General features: G+C 45.0%; 2 protein-coding genes and 1 non-coding gene across 3 annotated transcripts in view; 1 reads left to right on the top strand and 2 right to left on the bottom strand.

The window, feature by feature from the left end:
• Nucleotides 1–3707: 3707 nt before the first annotated feature.
• On the bottom strand, nt 3708–3780 carry Trnat-ggu (transfer RNA threonine (anticodon GGU)). The gene has a single exon. It is a non-coding gene; the product is annotated as a tRNA-Thr (tRNA).
• A 1401-nt stretch (nt 3781–5181) lies between these two features.
• Nucleotides 5182–22633, bottom strand: part of LOC135392813 (caspase-7-like) — a 98574-nt gene continuing 81122 nt past the window's right edge. The window contains exons 7-9 of the mRNA XM_064623524.1: nt 6205–6316; nt 5245–5444; nt 5182–5190 (exon numbers count right to left, since the gene is read on the bottom strand). Coding sequence (XP_064479594.1) covers nt 5182–5190; nt 5245–5444; nt 6205–6316 — 321 coding nt within the window. The remainder of the gene's footprint in view (nt 5191–5244; nt 5445–6204; nt 6317–22633) is intronic.
• On the top strand, nt 15043–22180 carry LOC135374610 (sterile alpha motif domain-containing protein 3-like). Its single transcript, XM_064607563.1, has 9 exons — nt 15043–15557; nt 17766–17824; nt 17909–18064; nt 18169–18256; nt 18342–18503; nt 18559–18759; nt 18824–18995; nt 19493–19578; nt 20871–22180. Exons 1-9 carry the CDS (start codon nt 15432–15434, stop codon nt 21153–21155), a joined length of 1335 nt encoding a protein of 444 aa, XP_064463633.1. The 5' UTR covers nt 15043–15431; the 3' UTR covers nt 21156–22180.

Below are 22633 nucleotides of genomic sequence, written 5' to 3'. Positions count from 1 at the left end.
TGTGCCAGGTCTCGGGTCGTGGCTCAACAAAAATAGGTGTAAGTGGAATTCGCCGGACTTGCAAAATGAGAGGCTTGAACTCATTACCCACAGCATGCTCTGTTCCGTAATCAGAGAAGTGCGGGACGCGTTGTTTTGCGCGGTGATTGCTGACGAGACCTCTGATATTAGCACGCACGAGCAGATATCCTTTTGCCTCACGTACGTCAAAGATGGTCTTGAAGTGGAAGAAGTCTTTATTGGATCTTACGTGACGGCTGATAGAGAACACGCACGCTCTTCTCAATGCCGAAACACGTGTTGTGTCGACTGAATCTTCAAACTGAGAGATGCCGATCACAATGCTGCGACGGGGCTGCAAATGTGACCGGCAAAAGCGGTGGACTTCAAGCCCTAGTTCAGGATATTGAACCAAGAGCGATATATGTACACTGCCTTGCGCACACTCTCAACCTATAGTGTTGCAAGACTTGTGTAAGCAAATTGATGTGTGTCGCGACTCTGTCACCTTGTTCGCCGACTTGGTAAATTTTGTGACATTTCCAAGGCGCTTCAGCTGGTTCGAACAGTTCCAAAAGGAGGGAACACCGGACCTCAGACAATTCTGTAAAGCCCGGTGGACGCTGAAGTCATCCTGACTGCGGTCAGTGTCAAGTAACTACTCTGAGTCGATGCAATTCCCTCTCGCTCTGTCATCGGATGAAAAGAATGACAAAGGAGCAAAAGCCCGTGGCTATGCAAAAGCGCTCGGAAAACTCGATTCATATTTCATGCTCGGACTGATGATCCCGGTATTTGAGAGATTCGAGAGCGCAAATTCTGCTCTGGAGAAGAAGAGCTTGCTTATTGGGCATACCGAGCAAATAGTGAAGACCGCTAAAGAATGTGCTGCTGAACTCCGCGACAAATTCCCTGGCTTTTGTAGCATGGTGAAAGTCACGGCTGAGGAGCTCAAAAAGCCCCAGCCTACCGATAAGCCAGCGATAAGTCCCACGTCGTTACGACGAAGGATCTCAAGCACGTGAGTTTAAATCCACGGAAGCCTATTATCGGCAGAGGTTCTACATGGTAATTGACACGGTTCATGCGTCTCTGTGCACTCGGTTTCCTGCCGGAATGTGGGACCACGTGACCAAAATCGAAGAGTTCTTGATGGGAAAAACTGACAGCGGTTATCTGTGCGAATTCTATAAAGGAGATCTTGATGCACGTCGCCTTCAGCTTCATCGAGATATGTTGCTGGACATTGCAAAGCAGCATTCCGTAAGCCTTGCTTCGTTTCAGGACGTAAAAGAGCTGCTCTCAGGAAAGGAAAGTGTGGACTGTGTTTGGATGATACTTGCAGAAGTTGTGAAGTGTGGACGATACTTCCAGAAGTTGTTTAACTTCTTCGAATTGTATTGACCATACCTGTGACGTCCTGCACATCAGAAAAGTCCTTCTAGTGCCTACGGCGGGTGAAAACTTACTTGCGTTCCACGATTGGACAAGCCCGGTTAAACCATATTACCTTGCTCCATTGCCACAAAGAGTTAGCTCATGATATCTAGCTGAACGCTGTAGCAAACAAGTTCATCAAACGAACAACTCCTAAGGAAAACACGTTTCAATTTGTTGGGTAGAAGAATGCTATTTTTTCACGGCTTCTAAAGCCATGTGTTCGTTCTCTGATACCCGTGTCTGTTTACCGTATTATCCAATGTGCCGGTGCGCACCTGCCATCAAGTACCAGCCGAGAATTTGGCAACCAAATAATAAATATTACACGTTGCACATAGTCGTCACTTCGTTTCCGGCTCGGGCACCGCTGGACTCCTCCCGTCCCCTCTCGTGTGCCAGGCTCGCCCCCCCTCCCCCGGTAGAATTGGCCTGCTACGCCTATGCTGAAACATCTATATCGTGGCCAGACCTCCGTTTTTATGTACCCACACACTGAATTCCTCCGGAAAGCCGTTCCATCCCCATAAATTTCCGCTGAATTTGGGAAGCTGCAATTTCGGCGCTTTTACTCCAGTGTGCCGTTGTAATAGCACTGAACCGGAACTTTGCGGTTCTTTGATCAGTCAGTTGTCACTGAGATAACTTCGAGTTCATGTTTGCCATGACTTCCGTGACTCAGTCCTCATACTCAATTACCGTGTTGTACTCATAGTCGTCATCAGGCACAATGGAATCTATCGCCGCGTTCGGAGTTTGAAGTTCATTATGACTTCAGGATTTTTGTTAGCTGGGTCCGTATGGTAGCACGCTCCGCCTTCAGTCGGTAGATAGTTGGTCGGTTTGTCGTTCCAGACACAGTGACGGTAGACGCTGTAGATGTGTTCCCGGGTTTCGGCACAAAAAGATGATGTAGTAAAATTCCTAACCGACTACACTAGATGTAACCTACAGTTGAGGCCATCTGCATTCAAGTAAGCCACCCGTGTCGATTTGGAACACATAGCCAGTGAACTGATCAGAGGCCTTAAGATACAGGAACGTGCACAGTTCTAGTACACACAAAGCACGGAAGAACGAAGAGAAACATTGAAAGGTCCTCCTCAACCTTTTGTCCAACAACACGTTATTTGTCTCTTTCACGCATCTTTCATTAGCACCCCTACTTACCGAATAGAATGACGTTTCACGTCAACAAATATGTGTGTTTCTGACTCGAGAAATCCAGACCTCTGTTCTGCTTGAAAGGGACGCTATAGAAAACGACCCTGTTTTCTTCCAATCTAACGCAGGGCTTCGTGATTCTTCAATTTTGGAACTCACAGTATCGTACTTAAATTCCATGGTAGCATGTCTTGCCGATCAAACTTGCAACCAAAAATATGTAATTTCTATAGGCTCCGTAGCCCCTCTTTTATGTGAAATTTGTTTATATGTTCGGGACAGGGCCATGGAAGTTTGAGAAAGTACTAACGTATGTAAATAATACTATCGTTGTGGCAGGCGATTCAAACACAGCTATGCAAGACTTACATATTGCTATCGCTTCTTCCCTGAACTAGTTTTCACACATGAAAACCGCAGCAAGGAAATGAGAGTTCTAGATACCACCTTCTGTATGTACCTAGGCCAGTGTTGAAGGTACGGGAGAAGTGATCCTCAGTCCCTTCTCAACATAAATCAACATAAATGGCATCAAATATAAGCAAAATCAGCATTAAAGACAGCTCCAAAAAAATCTTGCTATCATTAGGTCGTCCCTTCCATTTCCTAACAATGTCTGATATTTCCTGGAGGCCAATCAGCTAAAAAGCGCACTTTAAATCCGGTTCCTGAACCGCGAATGTGATTAGATGTGGGTTGATAATCCCCTTCTACCATGGCGGAGTCACTTAGGGAAGTTTGCTTCGATGTTTGGCTCTATTGGATTGCCTACACACACCTTCTAGTCAAGATCACACAGTATTTTTATAGTGTAAGAGGGGTGTATTTTGCGATATACACCCAGTTCACACTCATGTTCTACCCTTCGAGGCTGGTCCTCTCATCAATGGGCGTGAATAGGGTGCACATCTACATTAGTGTGTTAATGGTGTACGAAGGGTGTATCAGGGTTGGATGGTTTAAGGGTGTTTTACCTCATTGTAAAGTGTTTAACGTTTTCGTGGAAAAGAATGACATGTACACTGAGTCTTAATTTTTCCTCATACCAAAACAAACAATAAACACAAACGTCATCGTGATGAAAGATGAAAGTCACTGAAAAGGTTAGCCAGCTGTAGGACTCGAACCCACACCTTCTGGATTACCGGTCCAGGGCTCTACCAACTGAGCTAAGCTAACGCGCCAACTTGAGGCCTTGTATGTGATTTTCCCTTCTATGTTGTTCCAGCCTCAGAACATCAGTTCTCTCATGTCATCGTGATGGCGACTTGATACACCAAGCGATTCCTCACTTCAGTGTTTTTGGTATACTCAAGTTAAACTTAGACACTTCGCTCTTTATTTTGACTGGAATTCGAGTAGGGCTATTCAATTTCCAGATGTTTCGTAAGACAAGCTATGTATATAGTATTTGTTTTTCTCTTAGAAAGGAAGTGCCGTTCTTTGTGAGCTTTGGTTCGTCTTCCCAATTATGTCATGTTTCAAATTCATCTCTAAATATGTCAGAACGTATATTGATCCAACATGGCCACCACTTCGGAATTCCTATGTAGGAAGAACACAATGCATTACATGCTCATGTTACGCATATACTTTGGCTGATACGTATGATACACTCACTCACTGTGTAAACAATGGTGCACACGTTACGTGGTTGCTTAAGGGTGTCGATTGACAACAAAAGCTAAGTTTAATCAGTTAGGGTTCCATCCAATTATCCAATTACACCCTAAAAAGTGTATGCATTTTAAGAGTCAGGCTAAGAAACCGCACACTCGCTACACTAGGTGTTACATCTTCCCTGAGGTTATGTGGGTGTGCCGTAACTCAGACCCCTTGAAGTGTAGAGGTTTGAAGTGTTGTGAAATACACCCTGAGAGGTAAATGTATTTCATTACACCTGAAAACTTTTACACGTAAAAGGGAGTGAGATATGCGACACCTGCCCCACACACAAAATGGTGTAAAAGTTTAGTGTGCACGAAAGACCTGTCTGTAGGGTTGGCAACGCGCGGATGTTCATTCCTTTTTATATTACGCCTGCTGCATCATTTTATTTTGATATGCGCCATACATTCAGCAAACTCAACAGTGCATAAATAAAAGATTGCGTGAGCACTTCAATTAAATAACTAATGTGTCGACAACGTCTGGCATATGAAACCATGTGCTCAGTTGCGTCGACATTGCGGCCCGGTATACCGATGCCAGTCCATCGTTATCACGCGATTCAACTCGCATTCTGGTGGAAACTGTTTTACTATGTCACGTCCATGCTGTATTTAGTCAGCCCCTAGTCATCGTCTCCCCTGCCCCCTGGTGTTTGCTTGCTGCCTCCGTTCATTAAATCAGTGTGTACTTGTTATGAGCTGCGTCTCTCCTCGGTTTCCTGTGTTGATGTCTGAAGGTACACCAGAAAGCTCCGTAAAGACGGGTGTACAAGAGGCAGAAACAGAATCGCGAAATACACTTGACACACATCTTGACGAATGATTTCTGGGTGCCCTTGTAGCAAGGCATGAGAACTGGAGCCGTTTTTTAAAGACGCAAAGAGACTCTTCCCTATTTCCTCATTTTTTTCTAAAGGGTCTGTAGGAGCAATAACACACACGAAATGCGAATAATGATTGAGACTTAACTTACTTCAGCTGCAAACCGAATATTTTTCCTGAGCGTGGAGAGTGTGTACAGCGTCACATCAGGTTTCTTTTCCAGTGTTACATAATACTGGACCAGTGTCATCATTTCTGGGAAATTCTTGGTGAGATAGTCTCTTTTGATGACTTGACAGAGCGCCTGGACGAATAAAGAACCACCAGCTGAACCCGGAGACGAAAGATAACCTGCAAGGTATAATACACATATTGTTATCATTGCACAGCAAACTTTTTGTGACGCGTTGATATACTGGGGCGTTCACAATCACCAGCCGTTGCTCATCACTATTCACGAGTCAAGAAAAGTACAAAAATTTGATCGCGCACAATACTGTAGGAAGTAACTCGGACTCCCTCCTTCGGAATTATGGGATTTGGACGGCTTTGCAAGGTGTTTTCTGGATAGTTTCTTGGAGCGTCAGAAGTGCAAGTAAAAGAAAAAGAGAGGATATTAGGATATGAAAAAATGCGGCCATGCAACAAAACTTGAAAGACGGATATTATACGAAGACAAAAAGTGCTGAAAGTTATTAGTGACATTATTCGGGAGTATGGAGCTGGAGGGATATGTGAGAAAGCGGCTGTGTCAATGTTACATAGAAACAACGATGGGAGAGGGTGAAGGAAAACTGTGCAAGTGAAGTGCTTCTAAGATAGTCTTTTAAGGTCTTGATTACGTCATAAGATGTGTGGTTGCATACTTTAGAATAAGACAAGACCTGTGGATGTGTCTCTCAGTATTGGAAGGTGAAACTAGCGAGAGCGTTAAAGTTTTCCACAGGAGGCTCGAAACGCCTAGTACGAACGCTACAGGGTAGCTAGAATGTGCGGAAACGGAAATCCTCGCTGTGTAAAGTGCTTATTTTAAAGGAAGTTTTCTCTACTTCTTTCGCTCGCTCTTCAATTTACTTTTCACCAGCAGTGTAGAAGATAGGATAAGAAATACCTGCCGAGGTACTCTGGAAGATAAAGAAATCAGCATGTGAAGGCACACTTGTAGTCTTGCTCGGACCGTCAGCAAAGTCAGATTTGCCTTCCTGTTTCCCGCCACGTAAAGTCTGGAAAGTAAGGTAATACGTAGGTAAGTGAAATCCAACCTTTGAGGCACTAATGCTGTCATAAATCTTCTCTTTCATTTTTATATGGCTATGAATAGCGTTGTGTAAAATCGCACATTCAGGAACATTTGCGTGTGGTGGTAAGTCGCCCATCTATAAATAAATAAAAGGGTACTTAGTTAGGCCGAACGTAATGAGCCTCGAGTATGGCGATTGACATGGTACGCCAGACTCAACCAACAGCACTAGCAATAGATTTATCGGTTGTCAAGACATATCTGACTTTTCCATCACCTCCGATTTCTACAACGGCTTATTTTACGGTACGATGAATGTGTATGGGCTGAAATACCTTGTGGTATTGTAAGGGGCACGTCAGTTTGTAACCGTTGTTTTCTCGACCTCTTCGGGAGTAGTACAGAGTAGTAGAGAGTAGCTCCCTCGAAATAAAGTTGTCGTTTTTGTTATTTTCTCGATGTTTCGATATGCACGCATAGCTTCTTCGTTTAAATGGAGCAATGAAGCGACATGGCTCGAAACCTGTTTCATTTGCCTACCATGCAGGACCCATCCTGCAATGCATGCAAATGCACAATCGAAGCCGGGTTTCCAACACCCCTAGATACATTTCTAATAGATTAAATTGTAATAGATCACCCCTTTTTGCTTCCCCTACCCCTTGGTTGTTCCACTTTAATTCCTTCATAACTGTGTTTGCAACGTGGCCTTCTGAACTTTTATCTGCTGTGTGTGTGTGTGTGTGTGTGTGTGTGTGTGTGTGTGCGTGTGTGTGTGCGTGTGTGCGTGTGTGCGTGTATTGAAAACTTTGTGCAGATGGGCGCCGAAAAAGATACAGACTATACAAGTACAAGCAACGGAGGAACTTTGGAAGCCCCATAATGATGAAAAAGAATGACTACTTTGATTACATTAAAATTATATGGGAGATACTAGAGATAGATTTACAGTACAGTTAGTGGTCGACGTTTCGGCAGTCAGCGATGCCCTCAACAGGACTGAACTTGAAAATAGGTGACAAGTGTTTATATACAAGGGAAAGGGGGAAGGGAAGAGGTGAACAGTAGACGTAGAGCGGCTTTGGTGATGTTCCAGGAGCATCGTTCCTGGTCGTCCATTGAACACTTGCAGGGGCTATGCTCCAGGAGAGTTCATCCTGGTCATGAGAGAACTGATGTTCTGAGGCTGGAACAACATAGAAGGGACATATACATACAAAACTTCAATTTGCCGAAGAAATTAACTATGAAAGATTCATCCTGGTCGTTCTAAAAATGTCAAACGATAAAAAGAGACGTCAGAAAGAATAGAGTAGGGTCAGGAGATTTGCTCTATGAGGTAAGGCTGCGAACTGCAGACAATATGCCGGTGTCTTCCTTTATCGTGAACTGGAATTTTTGAATTAGGAATGATTCACGCTGTTGTCCGCTGTGGTCTCAGGTAAAACTGGACGGACGGACGAATGGATGGATAGACGGATGGATGGATGGACGGACTTCACACTCAAGGTGTCGGAAATCAATGCAAAAAGGCCATATGGCTTGGCGTAGAGACATATGTACACGCTAATATTGTTGAACGAGTGGCTGGCTTAATTGAAATGACGCGACACAGGGATATTTGGTTGGTTTCTAATATCGAATGTGTAATTATTAAAACGAATTTGGAATGACGTTGTAGTTAGGCCCACATATTGTGCTTTGCATGAATTGCATTCCAATAGATATACTACGACGAAGGAGTTGCAGAAGGAAGCACTTTCTAATTTTTACTTGGAAGCTGCTGTGATGACGTTTCAGTATGTTTTGAAGGTGAAGGATCCCGCCATTGAAGTTGACTGTGAGATTAACCCGTTTGGGGCGTTCGGGCTGTGCTGAGTTTTGTACAATTCTAGAATATTTGCGCAATTTGAGTGTATTTTTGTGCCCATAGCTGTGCCGCTAATTTAAATGTAATGTCTGTTGTTGAATCCAAAATTAACATGTGAGTATTAGCGAAATTAGTGTTTCTTCGAGAGCAGAGTCATAAGGATTTTATGATAGTTTTTCACATGCAACTATGGTCGCATGACTGCCGTTGTCGTGGGTGGAGATTGGTGTAGAACGAGGTAACATGGAGACTCACAAGTAGCTCGTCGGTAAAACAGACTGAAACTCTCGGATTCCTTTGTAGGACAGAGTGAGGCGCTTCATGCGTTTCACGTCATCGGACGTCCGAAAACATCATAAATTGAACGTCAGGACGACATGCGGTGGCTAGTTCTTACTGATTGGTTCCCATGGAATGAACTCGTTTGATGAACAATGATTGGCCGTTTTCAAATTTGTGCGCGAGCGGTCAAACAGCCGACAGCGCGTCGGTAGAAGCGGCTGAAACCTTTTCCTCGAAACTCGCGAGTACCTTTGCGGAATGAAGTCAGGCACTTCATGCGTTTCACGTCGTCCGAAACATCATAAAATGAACGTTAGAATGACATCCGGTGGCTAGTTCGTACAGATTGGTTCCCATGGAATGAATTCGTTTTATGAGCAATGATTGGCCGTTTTCAAATTTTTGCGAGCCTCAAACAGACGACAGCAAGTCGTAGAGCCGGCTAGAAGCAGTTCCCTGAGACTCACGATCTCATTTGCGGGATAAAGTGAAGAGCTTTCGCTAAGCCTATTTTGTTCCCCTTTTTCTGACACCGTTACTTACAAGGCTACCCTGATCGCCGACGTTCCGTCCAATGGGGACAAATCGTCCGCCTTTCAGGTAGCTGTAAGGTACAGTACCAAGTGCATCAGTTAACGTCGCAGTTATCAACCGCGGCAGAAAGGGCATGGAGAACGATGCCCGCCAAAAGGGCTGGCTAAGGACCCCATGGCAACTTCGCAAATGCGAAGTAAGCCCAGTCAGAAGAAACGCCCTGTATTGAGACATCAGACAAGGGTGCCCAGGCGAAAATCTGGACTGGTCCCAGAATGGTTCCAGTTGAATCTGGACTGGTTCCAGTTGGATGTTTGATGGTCCCGGAATGGTTCCAGTTGAATATGGAAGGTCCCAGCTGGATTCCCAAGTGGGGTGGCTGGTTCCACTTTGGTGACATCAGTGGTACCACTCTGGTCTCAGATGGTTCCAGAAGTTCCAGCTGGAGCCTCACAGGTACCATTTTGTTCCCAGAATGGTCGCTGAGACTCCAAGTTGGGCAGCTTCCCCCTTTGAGATTTCATCTTGTCCACACTTGCCATGTTTTGTTTCATCTATTACTCTGATCTATTTTAGCAGAGGTATGCTCTTTTTATTGCTGTTTATCCAGGTGCGCGCGTCTGCGATCAAATATATATGCTGTATTCCTGTAACTCCAATTCGTGCACATTCTCATCCGAGGTGAATATCATAACATATTAAGTACCAGAGAAATGTCAAAAAATACTACTCAACAACAACAAAAATTAAGTTAAATACTAGAAGAAAGACAACAACAAAAAAAGAAAAGGTAATTGCAGAGGCTGATACAATGTGAAGTGAAGACGCCACGGCAATTCAAACTTCAAACGGCGAGAGCCGAGAGAGAGAGGAGAGGGCGAGAGGCGAGAGTGGCAGGTGGCAGTTGGAAGTTAGTTGGAACTTGTACGTTGTACGCGTCGCAGCAAGTTGGTTTTGTCTTCAGTACCCGTCACAAGGATGGTGTATCTCCTGTGCAGTATTTACGTGTGTTTCAGTGCGCTTTGTAAGACAATGGGATGACAATGGTTCCTGTGCAACACATTGTCGATTTCCCGGAAGAGTTTTGACGCCAAGAAGACGTAAACGGCGTAGGGGCAAGAACGCACTGTGAAACGCCAATCGGACTGCACGTCGCGAATGTTTGCAGATATGAGTGATGACCGTGATGTTTTGATTACTATTAATTGGATGTTTCATTTTAGAAACTTGGGAGGAACTTGAAGAGAAACAGGATAAGATGATTCTGAACGTACGGTGAAGAGGAATGCGGTGTATGTCGCGACCTGCATGGAAAACAGGAGTGTTGTGTCATCTTCTCTAAGAAAATACAAGATGTGAGGTGGCCAACGAACGAAAGCTCCCAGTGGTCCGTGAGTGCATCGCACAGTCAGGCATATGCTTTGTCTAGACACAGTGAGTGATCAGACTTATACTACGCGGTATGTACATGTAGAGATGTATTGATTATTTCTTTCTGCTCAGTGTATGCTTTTAGCAGAATAAAAGGTAATTACTTGAGCAATATGTGCATTTCTACGCATTATTTTCGGTCATGCATTCAGTGGTCTCAGCTGCTAAGTGGCCGGATCCCGGACCACTTAGCAGAGGGGATTACTGGATCAATTCCACTGGTTCCACTTCAAGTGGGACCATCGTGAAGCTGGTTCCACTTTCAACTGGTCCCATTCACTAAGTGGTCCCACACTCAAAGTGGGACCTGTCGAATAAACCACTTTGAAGTGGTCCCACTCCAGATTTTTGCCTGGGTGAGATAAGCGGTTCTGATGAGAAATCCACCGAAAGTGATAGTCTTAGAACTGCACTTAACAAACGAAGCAATGATGTGGCGGCAGATAGTGCTCTGAACCAGTCCTGGATAAACGATCTCTCAGATACAATGGAAGATGATGAGGGATTCATCACTGTGGTGCACAGAAAGCAAAGGAAAGCAGAAATACCTGTTATTATGAGACCTGTCAATCGTAAGGAATCTTTCTTTCACGTAAACCCAAACAACACTGCTAAAGAAGTCCTGCAAGCAACTCAAGAGGAAATTAAAAGCCACAGTTTCGCAAAGGACGGCAGTATTGTGATATCGGTTGCGTCTCTGCCTGCTGTCAAAGCCTTGCTTGCGCTAACAACGCTTTCCAATATTGCTGTGACATCACGAGTTGCAGATTCATACACAACAAACACAGGGAAAATAGTTGGGCTCAGGATTGCATACAGTGATGAACAACTGCTGGAATTCTTGCAACCCTACGGTGCTGTGGATGGTCGTCGTCAAAAAGGATTCAAGATGCATGTCAACGCGAGACATACGCGTCAGGAACTACACTAGTGTGATCATTGCCTTCAAGTCTTATGTTCAAATGTCGCACTCTATAAAACTGGGATTTGACACGTACACAGTGCATGGGTATTTTACGCCAACCCAATGTTACAACTGCATGCGGTTCGCCAAAGAATTGCAGAACGCGCTGTAAGGTACGTGCAGGGCCGCACAACTATCGTGACTGTGTTGCGAGAAGGCAAAATAAGTGTGCCAACTGTAATGGCCCCCACGCAGCTTTCTATGGCAAGTGTTCCCGACGCCTAGCCGCCATGAGAGCAGTCAAGGCCGATGCCTATGGTAATGAAGAAGTAAAGCGTTATTTACAAGCTGCAAGTCGCAAAACAAAACAAAAGGCTCAACAAAAGAAATACCAAGCTCTGCCACCACCGCCAACGTTTGAAAATTTCCCTCGGCTACCACAAAGGCCAGCTAAAACAGGGATAGCACGAAAGACCACAGGCCAACCACCAGCAGAAAAGCCTCCACCGCCTCCAAGTGTCTGGTCTACTGAAGAGTCTGCCGAAGGCGACAAGCCTACCCCGCCACCAGCGCCCCCAAGGAAACTCATCCATCGACCAGACAGAAGGGTTACCCAGAACAGAAGTCTCCTTGGTCCTCCAGATAATTCCTGTTGTTCTGGCAGCATTTAAGGCTACTGTCGTGTCTCTCCCACAAACCCAACAACTTCCCGAGGTAAAGCAGGTTCTTGCCTTCGAATCTCAACTGCTGACGATCATTACGCAAGCCAGTCATGGATAAAATTTACAGTTGTGCAACGGTTATGCAGTGGAACTGCAATGGACTTCAGGGACGAATCAATAACGTGAGAAAATTTTTGTTACGTTATCCTATCCTAGTGCTAGCGTACATAGAAACTGGAATCAGCAGTACTTTCATGATCTCAAACTACGAGGGCTGTTCAAGTCAAACCGGGACTTTCTGTCTCCTGAGCGAACAAATGGCTCGCGCTACTTCTTTTTCTTCATTTTGACACGCGACAGGCCTCCGCCTTCACCACGTGATGGTGCAAAGTTTGTGCAAAACAGAAGACACGTTTCTGAACAAGATGGCCGACGACGAGGTGAGCGCGCATATCGAACAGCGAATTGTCATGAAGTTTCTCGTGAATGAAGACGTAAGGTCATCCGAATTTCACAGAAGACTTCAGGCTCAGTATGGTTACGATACGCTTAGCCGCAACGAAGGGTTTGAGTGGTGCAAAAGGTTCCGAGACGTCCGTACATGAGTCCAGGACGTTCCCCGCCGGGACGGCTCAGAGTCCAGTGTCTCAGTTCCTGAGAACATCTAACTTGTGGAGCGCCTGATCCTCAAGGACCGATGGATAACATGTCTCGAACTTGCTCGAAACAAGGACCTTACTGTGGGAACGTTGAACACTATCATTCATGAACACCTCCAGTTTCGGAAAGTTCGTGCCCGTTGGGTCCCGAGGCGGCTCTCTGAGTTTCACCGGCAGAGAAGACTGAGAATCTCCCAATAGCTAAGGTACCGCTTCGCTACTGAAGGACAGCCGTTCCTTGATCGGATCATCACGTGCGATGAAACTTGGGTGCGCCATTTCGCTCCTGAGTCTACACGCGCATCAAAACAGTGGAAGCATCCGGGTTCGCCAGCTCCCAAGAAGTTCCGAATCACCCCGTCTGCGGGTAAAGTCATAGTCACGGTTTTCTGGGATAAGGCTGGCGTTGTTCATGTTGGTTTTCTGTCCAGTGGTACCACCATCAATACAGCTTATTACTGCCAGGCTCTCAGGGATGTGCATAAGGCGCTGAAGCAAAAGCGGCCGGGCCCCATCACCAAAGGACTCCTCCTCCTACAGGACAATGCACGCCCGCATACCGCGCATCTCACGACAGGCCCCTTACAGGAACTGGGCTGAGAGTTGCTGCCACATTCCCATTACAGTCTAGACCTCGCCCCCAGCGGTTACCATATCTTCGGGCCATTGAATGCGTTCCTTGGGGGCCGCCACTTCAGCTGCGACGACGAGGACAAGAATGCAGTCCGATCATGGCTGCTATGCGCCGATAAGGATTTCCACGCTGCTGCCATCCAAACCCTCGTGATACCCTGATACAAGAGCATTAGTGTAGCTGGAGATTACGTTGCAAAATAAAAATAATTTCCCGCCTGTAAGTTCATTTTACTTTCGCGAAAAATGACAAATCCCGTGTTGACTTGAACACCCCTCGTATGTTTGTTACATGTGCCCGGGACACAAGAGCCACACTGTAAAAGTTTTCACTCCCTTAAAGGTGTAAAAAAGGTGTATTGGATGCTATACACCCTAGTCTACACCCCCAAGATTTTCCTTACTGAGTTCAGAGGGTGTAAATGCCCTGAGTTCGTTCATCGCAATATTGAATACACCTTTCTCTCACACAGGGTGTAAATGAGGGGTGTAAGTACATGGCAATAATTGAGACAGGCTTGTGGTTGAGAAGCATAAGTATTGACATGGAGAGCGACTTTTCAATTCTTACAAAGCTGCGAAGTGTAGCAAACTACAAAAGCAAGTTCCGCGGGTTTACGGCACATGCACCGTCCGACAGTTTGTGGAGACACAGCAAATCACATGAAGTGAAATAAGCAGTGTTCAAAATGCAGGTTTCATCAGTTCTTAACACTCTGAAAACGTGGAAGTGCTCGTCATATTCAAGTGTGGGCACCACCCGAGCATTCAAAAATATGTTAGAGTTCACACCATAAATTCCCAAAATTTCAGCAAACACTGGAAGGTCATCATCACGTGTGTCTTTCACAATAATACATCCAACTCTGAATGTCTGGCTTTCGATCGTAGCGCTCTCCACTGACTGCAAAGTTTCAGTAACAATGCGATTGTTGATGAGATAGTCCCTGATGTGATGTGGAGCATCTTCAACTAAAATGTCCCTTGCACCATTGGTGGAGATGACATGTCCTGCATTACGGTGTGACCACACGTACATTTGATACAACTGATGGCGTTTTGCAAGTGATAGGGCAATGTTCTTGCAGTTGTGAATTTTTCGCGCAATGTCCTTAAAATATTGGTGCTTAGCTTCGTAACGCATGCACCACACGCCTACAAGGGGTCCGTACATCTCGAGATATCTCGGATAGTGAACAAGGTAGTGTAATTTACATGGAGCACGCACTTGCGGGAACAACCTTGCAAAATCCTGAAGAGCGAACGTAATACAGCGCTCGAGATATGAAACATAAGAAAGCGGTACGCGTCTGCTCATGATGATATCAGCAACATGGCGGAATGAAATATACAAATGCCACGCTTCATCTTCATGTGGTACGCAGTCACCAATGTAGAGCGCCAGGTGAAAAATGACCCGTAGTAAAGTTTCGGTTTCACACTTCAATGATACTTGGTGCTGGTGTCCTCACTCATACCTGGTGTTTTCTTTTCTCGGCTGCAATATTTCACGTTTCATAAATATTCGGGAGTAATGAGTAAAAATTCAGTATTCATGAATATCATGTAGTTTCGTCGCAGCTTTTTTGGAGCAGGCTTTAAGCGCCACCTGCTAAGAATCCTTATGAATCATACATGACAGTCCTCGCACAAGGTTGGCGCGGCTATGTTTGTGGCGGCGTTTGTGATTTGGGAAGTAAGTTAAACGCGAGTTTGAGGTAGAGATAAGTTGTGTCAATCAACTTTCGGGCTGTATTCCGGCTCCTTGACGAGTATGCTGCCAAATGGCATCACTGTCGTGCTTGGTGATCGTACCCAGTGTCGATATTACACGGAAGGTTACGCTAACAGAGCCGCGTCTCACCGCGTTGAAAGACGCCATACAGTCATGCAGTTTGCTGTCACCGGTTGTCGACGTCAAAAAAGACAAGTTTCAGGTAATTCCTTTCTTCTACCAACGATTTATTGCATGCATAGGTGCACGATTAAATTGCTGTCGCCCTTTGTTGTGGACACGCAGAGGTGGTATTTCGTTGCTAGCGTTGCCCTGTCCATAACTGCTGCAAATAAAACAACTTCAGGTTGTCGAAGAGAAATCAGTTTGTCCGAGAAAATGTTTCAAAATGCTTCAAATTGTGTTTGTCGTATTGTCCACGCAACAGGTTTTCGATGAAGTCTTTCAAAGAAGGGTTGATCTTGCGAACGACGACGTCATTGCCGACAAAACAGAAGTGTTCGTGTTGACAGCCGTAAGTTTTGGAAAGCCCTTTTCCTTCTTGACTGCTTTGATTTAGGTAGTTTGATTGCCAGATTGAGCTGCTGGTCAACTGAAAAAATGCCTAGCTTTGATTAATTTGATAGAGTGAATGATGAAGTATTGGCTTTCATTGGAGCTTACGCGCATGGTTGGGATCTAGTTTGTGAATTGGGTTGGCACAAGTGATTCTGTCCTTTCAGTGGTTTGACGGGACCAGGTGAATATTTTGAAAGCGTGAAGCGAAAGGAAAAAGAAGTGAATATTTGATCTCATTTATATGAGGCTCTCAGTCAGTGAATATCAGGCCATCAGTTGGGCCACTTTCACCAACACTTAAACAAGGAGTGAGAATTAGTGAAGTTATTTAAACGTCATATCTTCCATCACTTTTGATCAGAGATAACGCTAATCTGTATTCCCAAAATTATTCTAGGAGTTAAATCGGTGTTTTCTTCGTACAGCAGTTATGATTTTTTGCCATCACCCAGCACAAGGGAGGCTGCAGTGCTGTGCCCCGGAGCCAGCCACAATGCAATCATGGTACACACAAATAAGTTGTCCACTGCTTTACTGTGTGGTTGTGTGATGGGCCTTGTTCTAGTGAAGCACCTTATGTCTGGTGCCACACAGGTACATCTGGGGTTCCGGTGAAGTCATGGGCAGGCCCAAGGTTTGAAGCATGGTTTAGAACGCTTCGTATTTCCTTTATTGTTACCACTATCCAGCTTTTCATTCCCATGCTAGCTTAGGACGCTTTTGTTACTTTTTTTCTACTGGGTGCTCAAGGATAAACGCTTGTGCACCGACTGAGAGTAACACTTACTTATTATGACGGCATCTTCTCTGCTCGGCGGTGACCCTGTGTATTGTGCTGATTATCGCAGAATTAGTAACTGACTGAATGCATAACGCTCGACTAATAAGGAAATGTACTGGGGATAGTTCTGTGCAGAGGCTGTTTCACTCATTTCGCTTGCAAGGTTTGTGAGTTCCGACCAACTGAAATGCCAGCTCCATCCGAAAGGTGTTCACAAGACTCTAAATATGGTCACTGCGGAATGTGAAGGCGCCACCATAAGCAAGCAGTCCATGCCACTCTGCTGTGATGGTCACCGCACACGAGTCTATCGTGGCGGCTAGTAGAATAAATGCAAAATAAAAGAGAGAAAAAGAAACAGCGACTTCTGAGCTGCGGCCATCCTCCTGGGGTGAAGAAGAAGAAGAATGGAAAGGTGAGCTGACCCGCGATGGTAGCGTCCAAGGAAATATGATGGGCTCTAATCCTACTGATCCCATAAAGGTTTCACTTTGGGCCTGCCCACATCTATACCGCTGTGGCTGCACGGTGCCAGGTGTTCACTAGAACAAGGCTCATCACAAAATGACCTTCACACAGTGAAGCACTGCACAACTTAATCATCTGTAGCATGATGACGTTGGGACTGGCTGCAGGGCACTGCACCACGAACTCTCGCATGGTGTGTGAAGGGAAAAAATCATAACTGCTGTACCAACAAACTCCAATTTGTACAAAGTTCATGCATTTATCGAGAACATATAAATATATCAGGACATATTTTGCTGGGGGATAAGGTGGTTGAAATTGACACTTGTTCACCTTTTGCTTGGCATCATTTAGGAATACATTTTTAGTCGCAGACTGGACACAGCAGCAAATTAGGTACTGTTTGAAAACTGCAATCCATTCAGTAGATAGGCCGCATTGTCTCAAAGTTAGTGCACTTTGAGACAATGGGCCAACGTTGCCAATCCATTTCTTAGTCATGGAAAGAGGTGGGTCCATAAAAGTGCTGTGAGAAATTCTTGCATAATGCAGAGAGTTATCAGAAAATGGACATCACTGTGCGCCCAGGAATTTCACCACAGGAGCTTGCGCAATCTCAGGCACCTTTTCCCTCTTCTTCCTACTTACGAACTGCTTAACACCGAGACTAGCGAGACCATACATTTTAGTTCACGTTTCAAGTTATAATTGTTTATCTGTTTGGTTTCCTTTTTGCGATTGTTTGGCAAGTTTGTGTGAGACAAATGCTTTACCCCCATACCATTGCATGGGTCGGACAGTCCTGTCATAGGAGGAATCTTGCTACAGATTTGATGACTGTACAGTTGAAGGCACACACGACGTACAGGGGCTGTCCACATCTATCCTCAATTGCTCTTTTTGTCATTTAATTAGGAACGTCCAGTGCCGTCACAGACAGAAGGCAGTCTTTGTGCATCCAGTGTTGCACAGAGGTAAGTGATACAAACTAAATTTCTGAAACTGAAAGAACACAGTTGTATCTGACTTGCATACATGCCTCCACCATACCTGTGCAGCTGTACAGACAACCACGCAAACAGTCGTGATGGGCGAGACTTTGATATGCCAGATTTCAGCAGCATACAGGAGCAAATTGAAGATGGAAAGCTTACGGGCAGCCTCCACAGAAAAATCGTCGAACGACTGTACCAGTCCATGATCAGATGCACGCTGTATGTGTTTATTGGAATTTTATGAAGAATGCAGAGTAACAGAGCTCTGAAGAAAATATTTGTGGTGTCATATTGGCCATTATTGCCACTCACTGTTATTCCAGCTACCCCTCTGCAAAGTTCTATGCTAAAGTGGCCAGCTCTCTTGTGGAAAAGTACCAGCATTTAACAGACCTGAAAGGCAGCGGCTACGTGAGTTTGTGAATATCTTATTCAACATGGCACATTTATTCACAGGTGTATTAGTGCAGCACTGTGACGCTGTCTGCCTTTCCAGGATTCCTGGATAATAAGTCTCCGCAATAAGTTCAAAAATGAACGACGCAAGATCTCAGACAACGAGAGTGTGACTGAATCAAGGTCAAAATTTGGTACCAAGCGCAAGATAGAAAAGGCCAGCGAATCAAGATTGGAGCGCAACAAAACTCCAAGGCTTCCTGTACGCAGTGTAAACACTCATTTCTGTTTGCTAAGTTTCTGGGCTTTTATCATAGGATGGTGGGCCATCGTCCCAAACAACAAATGCTGAGGAAGATGAGGCATGGCTTCGAAATGAATACAGGAAGCAGAAACCGGACTTTGCTGAAATAAGAGAGAGACAGAAATCAACATTCAGAGAAAGATCAAAGAGAATGAAATCAACGGTCATCTCTGTTTGTCAAAAGGAATTCCCATATGTGATGGATTTTAAGGCCGTAAGTGGCTCAGTTGTCACAAGCTGAGCAAATTTACCCAAGATTTTTTTCTTTCGTTCTAAAGTTCATGTTGGAGTTCGAGTTGCTAACCGACAAGGATGCAGTCCAAGGGGTACAAGCAGCAATGTACACAGTGATAGAGCTAGCGGGAAAAAAGGAAATGTACAGCAAACAAGAAATTCAGGCAGGCATTGCTGATTTGCCAAAGCTCACCGTTTGTGCAAGACGAAAGAGACGTAAGTGTAGAATTCATTTAACCTCTGACCTTATCCGCGAAACTGCTGTTCAGTGCTTAACAGTGCTGTATTCACCAGCCTATTGTGAGCAGCTAGAAAACTTGGTGCTGGGAAGGGTGGACTGGTAGTTACCACTAACAGCGAGACTTCTCGGTACACTGCCACGACTGGATAAACATGGGCCGCTTGGAAGTTCACCCCTATAGCTGGTTATTACAGTGATGGGACCATAGGGCAGTGCGATCATGTTCGCAGCAGCCTTGTCAGTGCTTTGTGAGCGCACTCATGATCGTGCTCACCAGGCCTTCACAAGGCGTCCCAGTTTTGATCGTGCCAACCTATGGACAGGACAGGTCCAACAAAGTTTTTCCTACTAAGGATTCCTGTTCCAGGCGGCCCCTGGCCACAGAGTTCTGTTATAGGAACAGCAAAGTGCGGTGTCAGCCCATGGTAGTTGACCTCATTTATGAGACATTTTTGCAATTTTGTCTCCCCAGACATGAGTGCTGTACTTGCCCTAAGGACCCTGTGTGAAGTTTTCAAAGAAAAGGAGGCAATGGACAGCATCTTCGTTCATCAGTCGGTAGGTGACCGATGTTGAGTTACCGGTGTTGTCTGGCTCGTATCCATGGGCGTTGTGGTGGGGGTGGGTGGGAGGGGGGAGTAGAAGAGTCATTGTCCCTTATGGCTGCTGTCCCTCCCCACCCCATGGCCGCAACTGGGGCTTGCCCCACGGTGCTCCTCGCCTTGTATTTTCTCACTTTATCAAAATGCAGCACACACAAATGCTGCACTCCGTAGATGAAAAATTAAAGACAGCCAATTAATAGACCCTGAAGTTTTCGGGTTTTATTTTTTTCTAAATTTGGGGGTAAAAATCAGGTCAATAACTTGATGCTAAAAAGTCGTGCAAATTTGGGTGGAAAAATTTCCATCACACTGAATTTGTGGAGGAATCTGGCTTTATTGTACAGGGTGGTGACTTATACAACGTGACACCAATGGGCATCTCAGTAACTACTCAACTTATGCAAACCACTGCGCTATCCATATGCAGAGCACATAGGTGGGTTTAATCAGTATAAATTTCAGATTGATTCAACGGCGCAATAAAAAGTTACAGCACAAAATCTGTGAACCCAATGACAAGATCTCAACCGAAGACATTGCAGACGATAGGTAATGCGGCGGTCGTCTGGGACTGTTGACGCCAGTTGAAAACTCGCCCCACACATGGTGCAAGTTTCCTTAGCGTGGCAGTCAAGGTATCGCGACACTTCGCCATCTCGGGAGTGAGTTTCCAGCAGTCGCAGACGACCGCTGCGTTACCTGTCGTCTGCAACACCTTCGTTTTGATCTTGCCATTGGGTTTGTAAATCTTTTGCTGTAACTTTTTATTGCGGCGTTGAACCAATCTGTAATTTATATCTGTTAAACCCACCTATGTGCTCTACATATGCATACAGCAGTGGTTCGCATAAGTTGAGTAGTAACTGAGCACAAGATGCCGATTGGTGTCACATTTTATAAGTGTTTCTTTGGGCGTTGATGAGGTTGTGTGTTGTGTTGTCCTCTGTGTTTCTTAGCCTCACCTTCTACTATGTTTACATTTTACTTGTTTATTCACCCACTTTCGGTGGCACGCCCCGTATATAGAATGACAGTTGTTTGTAGGCTCAACTGTTTTGGTCAGATTTTCAGTGCATGCCCTGTATATAGTATGATGGTTGTTTGTAGGCTCAACTGTTTTGGCCAGATTTTCAGTGCATGTGGTTTACATATAACATGTAGAAGAAAACTGGAAATGGACATGTGCCTGCCACCAGTTCAGATTGCTGTTTGCCTCTTAGTAAATGTCATATTTTGTTCCTGCAGCGTGAGTCCCGCCCAGGCACTCCTCACATCAGCTACAGTGGAACCTCCCTGGAAGATGCTGAGATACTGAAGCTTGTGGTGGACAGCACACCCCTGTTCCACGTTGTAGAAGCAATGGACGGACTGGCAGCAGTGCTTGCTGCTTATTGGGTGTTTGATGCAGTCTACTGCGCAGAACACATTCGGGTCATGACTTTTTTTGAGCGCATGGTAGGCTTGCAGGTAACGCCACTGCAACCCCCTGTCTCGTCATTTATTAAGAAGCACAAGAGATCGCTGCCATAGCCTTGTTTACGCATGTTAGCGATGAGCCAGCTTACACACATTGCTGGTGTTCCCCAGCAGATGGTTGCCACTGTAACACCTTGACTAAGCAAACAGTGCTTCTTATTGTGGTTGTGTAACAAAGCTGCTGGGAGCTTTCTTATGCAAGGTACTCAGGCCAGTTAGCTTGCACATCTTGCTTTATGTTGGCTGCACTTGTTCCTGTACATGTTTCCTGTTATTTGCATATTCATTTTTATCTGGTGGAAACTTATAAGTCTTGACATCGACTGATACCACATCCTCAGTAATTATTCAACTTGTGTGAACCACTGCGCTACCCATATGCAGAGCATATATGTCTCTTTAGGCCACAAAAATTTTAGGTAAGTGTAGCGGTCTTCTTTGACCGTGGACACCAGTTGAAAGCTCACTCCATAGCAGGTGCGGATTCCCCATGGGGGCAGTCCAGGTGCTCGACCCTGTGCCATCTAGGCAGAGTTTCCAGCTGGCATTGACGGTCACAGAGTGCCGCTGCACTGCCATGTCGTCTACAGTGCATTCAGTTGAGATCTTATTGTTGGGTCCACATGTTTTATTAGCTTTTGGTAACTCTTAGTATCTTTTATTGCAACATTGAATCTAGCTGAAATTTTCATCGGTTAAAATGGACACATATGCTCTACATATGAGCATAGTGCAGTGGTTCACACAAGTTAAGCAATTCCTGAGCATGCGACACCAATTGGTGTCAAGATTTACCAGTCACCATCCTGTGCAACCCGTACCTCTGACAGGGCAGGCCACAAACGCGTGTGACATTTAGTATAAATATGTGACTTGTTCTTCAGTCTAAAAAGTTCAATTTTTCGCTTTCCCTTTTTGCTATCATTTAGACACCACTGTGTGCCAGGTGGATGTTATTCTAGTCATAAGCATAGTCATCCTTGTCTGTGCCCACATTAGATTGTCATGTAACAGTAAGTGCACAGCAATAAATGGAGAAAGGGGCCTCCCCATTTTGAAGTATATCTGGCCTTGCTGCTTTTCTGCCTTATTTTTTATTTTACACTTTGTGCCATCTCCTGGGTATTAATTGTCCCATATTTCATGTATAATTCCGGAAGAAAGGTTATAATAGCCGTATATGATCATTACTCAGTATATTGTGATCCCCAACCTTTTTTGCAGAACAGTGCACATTTCAGGGTTTCTTGATGCACAGCACTGATGCAGAGGTTGGGTGGAAAACCTCCACCACATTTGTTTCAGCTGCTGTGCACCAAGTAACATTGAAATTTGCCTGTTTTTAAAGATAAGGCTGGTAAGCATGATGTGCAGAGGCATGGTCATATGTTTACGGCTGTTATAATCTTTTTTTCCAGAATTATGCATGAAATATGGGACTGTTTGCATGTTACACCCTTTAACTCATTTACACCATATTAGGCTTAAAGGAGTTGATGTCACACCCTAAAAGGTGCGCGCCCTGCACATTT

This window comes from Ornithodoros turicata, chromosome 1 (assembly GCF_037126465.1).
Source record: "Ornithodoros turicata isolate Travis chromosome 1, ASM3712646v1, whole genome shotgun sequence".
In the NCBI taxonomy this organism is placed as follows: Eukaryota; Metazoa; Arthropoda; class Arachnida; order Ixodida; family Argasidae; genus Ornithodoros; species Ornithodoros turicata.
Note: the sequence above shows the minus strand (reverse complement) of the source record. Positions and strands in the feature narration are given on the sequence as shown.

Coding starts and splice junctions, on each gene's coding strand:
- LOC135374610 (XM_064607563.1), top strand. CDS start 15,432: ATGCTTCAAATTGTGTTTGTCGTATTGTCCACGCAACAGGTTTTCGAT. Junction 18,065..18,168: donor TCCATGATCAGATGCACGCT/GTATGTGTTTAT, acceptor CTGTTATTCCAG/CTACCCCTCTGCAAAGTTCT. Junction 18,257..18,341: donor ACCTGAAAGGCAGCGGCTAC/GTGAGTTTGTGA, acceptor CTGCCTTTCCAG/GATTCCTGGATAATAAGTCT.